General features: G+C 45.9%; 1 protein-coding gene across 1 annotated transcript; it reads left to right on the forward strand.

Annotated features, from left to right (window-relative positions):
• Positions 1–4493: 4493 nt before the first annotated feature.
• LOC128399278 (testis-specific serine/threonine-protein kinase 6-like) lies at positions 4494–5721 on the forward strand. The gene has a single exon (XM_053360566.1). It carries the CDS (start codon positions 4621–4623, stop codon positions 5452–5454), a length of 834 nt encoding a protein of 277 aa, XP_053216541.1. The 5' UTR covers positions 4494–4620; the 3' UTR covers positions 5455–5721.
• The last annotated feature ends 279 nt before the right edge of the window (positions 5722–6000 follow it).

Below are 6000 nucleotides of genomic sequence, written 5' to 3' on the forward strand. Positions count from 1 at the left end.
GAATCTGCCGGCAGCAAATTATTGCAGCATTCTTGCACAAAACCTTCCTGTTTTTCCTCCAGTTTGGCTCGTGCATTTTTTCTTTTAAGTCTGCTGGTCCTGTTTGTCCATTTGCCTGCCAGCCAGCAATATATGACAGATGAAAACACTACCTTGCTATCTGCGGTCTTATAATGCATGTAGATGCACGTGGCTCTAGATTGCCGTATTCAACTGCTACCCACAGGTGCGGTAAGGACATAAAAGAAATAGAAGCAAGAGGCAAGGTGTTGTTGTTTTTTGAACCCACATTTATTAGGCCATACAGTGCTGTTTTTCTAGAAAAAGAGGTGCCAGAACTCACCATGAAAGCCTCCCTCATTCTCTTAGAATGGCAACGGCACTCGCCAGAGAAGTGCCAGAACCCACCTGAGAGGTGCTGGAACTAGGTTCCAGTGAGTTCCCCCTGAAATAAAGAAAGCCCTGGCTTCATTATTTCTAACCAGTCAGCTCCAAATACTTTGGCTGCAAGCTAGGACACCAAATACAGAGGGCTGACCCTCCAAGTGTCCCTATTTACCAGGGACAGTACCGAAGCCGTCCCAGTTTCTGATTTGATCCGGGAATGTTCCGATTTTCCTTAGGACGTCCCTATTTTCATTGGGAAAATGTTGGGGGTCATGGAGTTACGTGACCCCCTGAACCAAGGAGTTAAGTAATACAGCCTTTAAGAGGCATCTATAAAGGGAGCCCTGCATAGGGTAGGTTATGTTTTTTTAATGTTTATTCTGTTTTTATATATGTTGGAAGCCGCCCAGAGTGGCTGGGGCAACCCAGTCAGATGGGCGGAGTATAAATAATGAAGTTGTTGTTGTTGTTGTTGTTGTTGTTGTTGAATAGAGACTCCCCCAATGATGCCTCACCCCTGAGCCTCCCCCGATGAGTGCATAGGGCATTTTTCATGAAACCCTCCTTCCTATATGTATTTGCACAGCTGCCTTGCTGGGTCCAGTGTTGGATTTACGTATAAGCTAAACAAGCTATAGCTTAGGGCCCCACTCTCTTGGGGACTCCCCAAAAAAATTAAAGGAAAACAACTGCTTGTACATTTCCAAAATATAAGATAAAAAACCCCAAATAAAATAAAACCTACATACAGCACAAGTATTTTGTAGGCTCCTATGATGTAAGTAAGTGATGAGCAAACTTGGCCCTCCAGCTGTTTTGGGACTACGACTCCCATCATCCCTTGCTAACAGGACCAGTGGTCAGGGATGATGGGAATAGTAGTCCCAAAACAGCTGGAGGGCCAAGGTTGGCCATCACTGATGTACGGTAAGTAATGGGGCCCGCCTGCTAGCCTCCTCCCTAAAATATCACTGGTTTCAGTTCAACAATTACTTTGATAAAATACATATTTTGTTATGTGCAAATGGCTTTAGATGCCTATTAGGTCAGGCATAGGCAAACTTGGCCCTCCAGATGTTTTGGGACTACAACTCCCATCATCCCTGACCACTGGCCCTGTTAACTAGGGATAATGGGAGTTGCAGTTCCAAAACATCTGGAGGACCAAGTTTGCCTATGCCTATATTGTTGTTGTTGTTGTTTAGTCGTTTAGTCGTGTCCGACTCTTCGTGACCCCATGGACCAGAGCACGCCAGGCACTCTTGTCTTCCACTGCCTCCCGCAGTTTGGTCAAACTCATGTTCATAGCTTCGAGAACACTGTCCAACCATCTCGTCCTCTGTCGTCCCCTTCTCCTTGTGCCTTCCATCTTTCCCAACATCAGGGTCTTTTCCAGGGAGGCTTCTCTCCTCATGAGGTGGCCAAAATGCCTGTATTAGGTCCATCATAAATTACCATATAGCATATATGCAACACAAAAAGCAGCGACAATTTGTTGTTGACAAAGGACAGCTGGACATATAAAGGGCCCCATTACCTTCAGTAGCTTAGGGCCTCCTCAAACCTAAATCTGGCCCTGGCTGGGTCCCATATAAAGGTAAAAGGACCCCTGACCATTAGGTCCATTCATACACTCCGACATTTCCACAGTGAAAATAGGGACATCCTACCTTAATTTATGGGACACGGGTGGCACTGTGGGTTAAACCACAGAGCCTAGGACTTGCCGATCAGAAGGTTGGCGCTTCGAATCCCCACGACGGGGTGAGCTTCCGTTGCTCGGTCCCTGCTCATGCCAACCTAGCAGTTCAAAAGCACGTCAAAGTGCAAGTAGATAAATAGGTACTGCTCCGGCGGGAAGGTAAACGACGTTTCCGTGCACTGCTCTGGTTCGCCAGAAGTGGCTTAGTCATGCTGGCCACATGACCCGGAAGCTGTACACCGGCTCCCTCAACCAATAAAGCAAGATGTGCGCCGCAACCCCAGAGTCGGTCACGACTGGACCTAATGGTCAGGGGTCCCTTTACCTTTCTTTACCTTACCTTAACATCCAACATTTCTCCGATGAAAATAGGGACGTCCTAGGGAAAAGCAGAACATTCCGAGATCAAATCAAAAACTGGGACAGCTTATGTAAATCCAGGACTGTCCCTGGAAAATAGGGACACATGGAGAGTCTGTACATTGGAAAACACCAGAGTTTGGGGTGTTTTTTAAAGTTATGATGAATATAATCTTGTAGCATGAGCTTCCAAAGCAATGATCAGCAGTGCTTTGCATTGCAGGGGGTTCTATGTATTCTATATATGCTTCTAAGTGTGCCACCCAAACATTTAGGGTAGGCTGTTATTACTATGTAGGTGTAGGCCATCTAGTTGTTCCGCTTCAAGGGATCAAAATGATGGATTTAATTAAAGCATATTTCATAAGAGGTGTCAAGCTACTTCCTATTTGTGACACCTCCTAACAGGAGTTAAACAACTTCCTATCTGTGTGGCATTTCTTACTGGAAGAAATTAAAGGTTTTGCTTTTACCTTGCCAGTTTGACCTTGAGCTCCCCGCCGTCCTTGGAGATCTCTTTCAGGCCTTCTTTGCCAGGGCAACTCCTTTGCAGAGAGACAAACCCAGCTTGCCTTTAAAATGCACATTAGGATAAACCATGATGCTAATTTGTATTAGCATAAAATATTTCAGCTTTGCTTTTCCTTTCAAGTCGAGGGCCTATTTCCATAATCCAGACAGTCTGAACTCCCTCGAATGTTCTGTGTGTTCTTGGCACACACAAAAATTGGTTCTGCACATTTGAGCTGCGCGCAGCTGATTTGAAAAGGTTTAGAATCGAAAGCAGGGGTGATGGGCAGCCTGCAGCCCTCTGGATGTGGTTGAGCTTCAGTTCCCATCATCCTTGGTAGCTGGGCCTGATGGGAGCTGGAGTCCAAGAACATCTGGTGGGCCAGATGTTCTCCACCCCCAGATCTGAAGGAACTTCTGAAGCAGGTCAAGGGAGGAAATGATGAAAAGTTTCAAAGTATACAATGCCTCGTTCTTTCATATGTGGTGGACCTGTAAAAGGGTAAAAGAGTATTGGGAAATAATTTATAATGAATTGAAAAAAATGTTTAAAAGTACCTTTCAAAAAACAACAACCAGAGTCTTTTTTGTTGGGGGTATTTCAGACAGATATTCCCAGGTGTCAAAAAACGGTTATTTATGTATGCCACTACTGCAGCCCATATTTTGTTAGTCCCAAAATGGAAAACGAGCGAGGTCCCAGCTAAAGAAGAATGGCAACTTAAACTGATGGAATATGCACAGCTTGCAGACCTAAGTCACAGAATAAGAGAACAAGAAGAATATACATTTAAAGAAGACTGGAAAAATGTTTATTGAATGTATGGGGGAAAATTGTGCACACTTGAAAACTTTGGCAGCGTTAAGATAAATTCAACAGTGTAAATAAGTTTTGATGGATGTAATAATGGAATGCTGAGTGGTTTAGTTTATATAGAACATGCAGGGGTTTATGTTATGCAAAATGAACCATGGAAAGAGAAGAAGGGAAGTCTTTGATATTTTAAGGTTGTTTATATGAATATTCTAAATTGTAAAACAGAAAAATGAATAAAAATTATATATAAAAAACTAAGTATACAATGCCTCAAGAGGTAGCTCCACCTGGGAATTCTGGACATAATGGAAGAGGTAAGGGTTTTGGATTGTCATAAAAGATGCGAGAGGAAAGGATTAATAGGAAAGGACCCACAAAGAGGAGTATGGAAGTCCAGGAGATTCCTTGGAATCTTGTTTTTATGATTGATGTGTGATATAGCTCTGTAAATTTTTTATTTGAAAAGCCAAATAAATAAATTTTATGTATAAAAAAAGAGAAGAATGTGATTGGGAATTCCTCCATAAAGTGGAAGCAGGTTATATAATCCATCCCATGAAGATGAGGAATTGAAACCTCCTCAAACTCCCCAGTGTTGATATCGAAGCTGGACAGACCAGTCCTGGGACCACAAGGGTCTTGGCACTGCTGATTATGCACAGGAAGACATAGCGCATGACACTCCCAGCCACTTCACAATACCTGTATGAGTAGTGATGACTTCAAAGCCAAGCCCTCAGTGGGCACATGGGGAGTGAAAGTCTAGCGATGTCTATCACAATGGGTTAAAGCACTGAGTCCCGAGAAGAAAAACTACAGGCCTTGTCACCCTGACCAGGTCATCATGTCAAGGGCTTCCAGAGGAGATAAACTTCTGAGCGACCTCGGTTACAAGTTGGGCCAAACCTTGGGGGAAGGCAGCTATTCCAAGGTGAGAGTAGCCACTTCGGCCAAATACAAGGGGCCACTAGCCATCAAAATGGTGGACCGGCGTCGAGCGCCCCGGGATTTTGTGGAGAAGTTTCTGCCGAGGGAACTCTCCATCTTGAGAGGGATCCGTCATCCGCACATCGTCAGGGTCTACGAGTTCATCGAAGTCTGCAACGGGACGCTGTACATTGTGATGGAGGCCGCATCTACAGACCTGCTGCAGATGGTGCAGAAGACAGGCAAATTGCCCTGCGCCCCTGAGGCGCGGGACATCTTTGCCCAGGTGGTGGGGGCTGTGCGCTACCTCCACGACCGGCATTTGGTGCACCGGGATCTCAAGTGCGAGAACGTGCTGCTCACTTCGGACGGCCGCCGAGCAAAGCTGACCGACTTTGGCTTTGGCAGAGAATCGCGCGGGTACCCGGAGCTGAGTACCACCTACTGTGGCTCTGCGGCCTACGCCTCTCCCGAGGTCCTCATGGGCGTCCCCTACGACCCCAAAAAGTACGACGTGTGGAGTTTGGGCGTCATGCTCTACGTGATGATAACCGGCTGCATGCCCTTCGATGACACCCACATTCATAACATGCCGTGCCGCCAGAAGAAAGGCGTCGTTTTCCCCGAAGACCTGCCCGCTTTGGCGGAGCCCTGCCAAGCCCTTATTAAGCAGCTGCTCCAGTTCAGCCCAGAATTCCGGCCCTGTGTGGGGCAGGTATCTAAGAACAGCTGGCTGAAGGGGGAAGCCTAAGTGTGATGGCTTTCGCCAGGACACCTACCAGACGCAGCTGCTTCAAGGGAGGGGGGGGTCATGTTAACCGGACAATGGAAACGTTTAAGTTGTCAGAAAGGTTTCTGGGGTTGTTGAGCATGAGAAGAAGTAAGTGGGCAAACTGATTTAGCGGGGGGAAAGGAAAAAGAGAAAAGCAATTCAGATGTAAGTTCCTCTGAATTAACGGGACTTACTTCCAAACAAATGTATTTAGGTTTGGGGTGCCAATGAGATCTTTAAAACCCACTTTTGTGTGTCAGCTTCTCATTCTGCTCAGGGCGATGTTAAGTTGTGGGCGTACATATCAGACGACACAGCGATTCTTCAAACAGCTCTTGATATTCCGAGGCCAGAACAGAACTGAACTGAAGAGTTCAGTCAGCCTGCTTATATAGAGCTCCAGAACAACGTAACTGTAGCAACTTTCTAAAACTATCCAATCACTGAACGTCACTTTCGATCCTTCATTTGCATAACTACAGTATCCCCCTGCTGGCCCAGGGTGAGAACTTCAGTACATAACAG

This window comes from Podarcis raffonei, chromosome 1 (genome assembly GCF_027172205.1).
Source record: "Podarcis raffonei isolate rPodRaf1 chromosome 1, rPodRaf1.pri, whole genome shotgun sequence".
Lineage (NCBI taxonomy): Eukaryota > Metazoa > Chordata > Lepidosauria > Squamata > Lacertidae > Podarcis > Podarcis raffonei.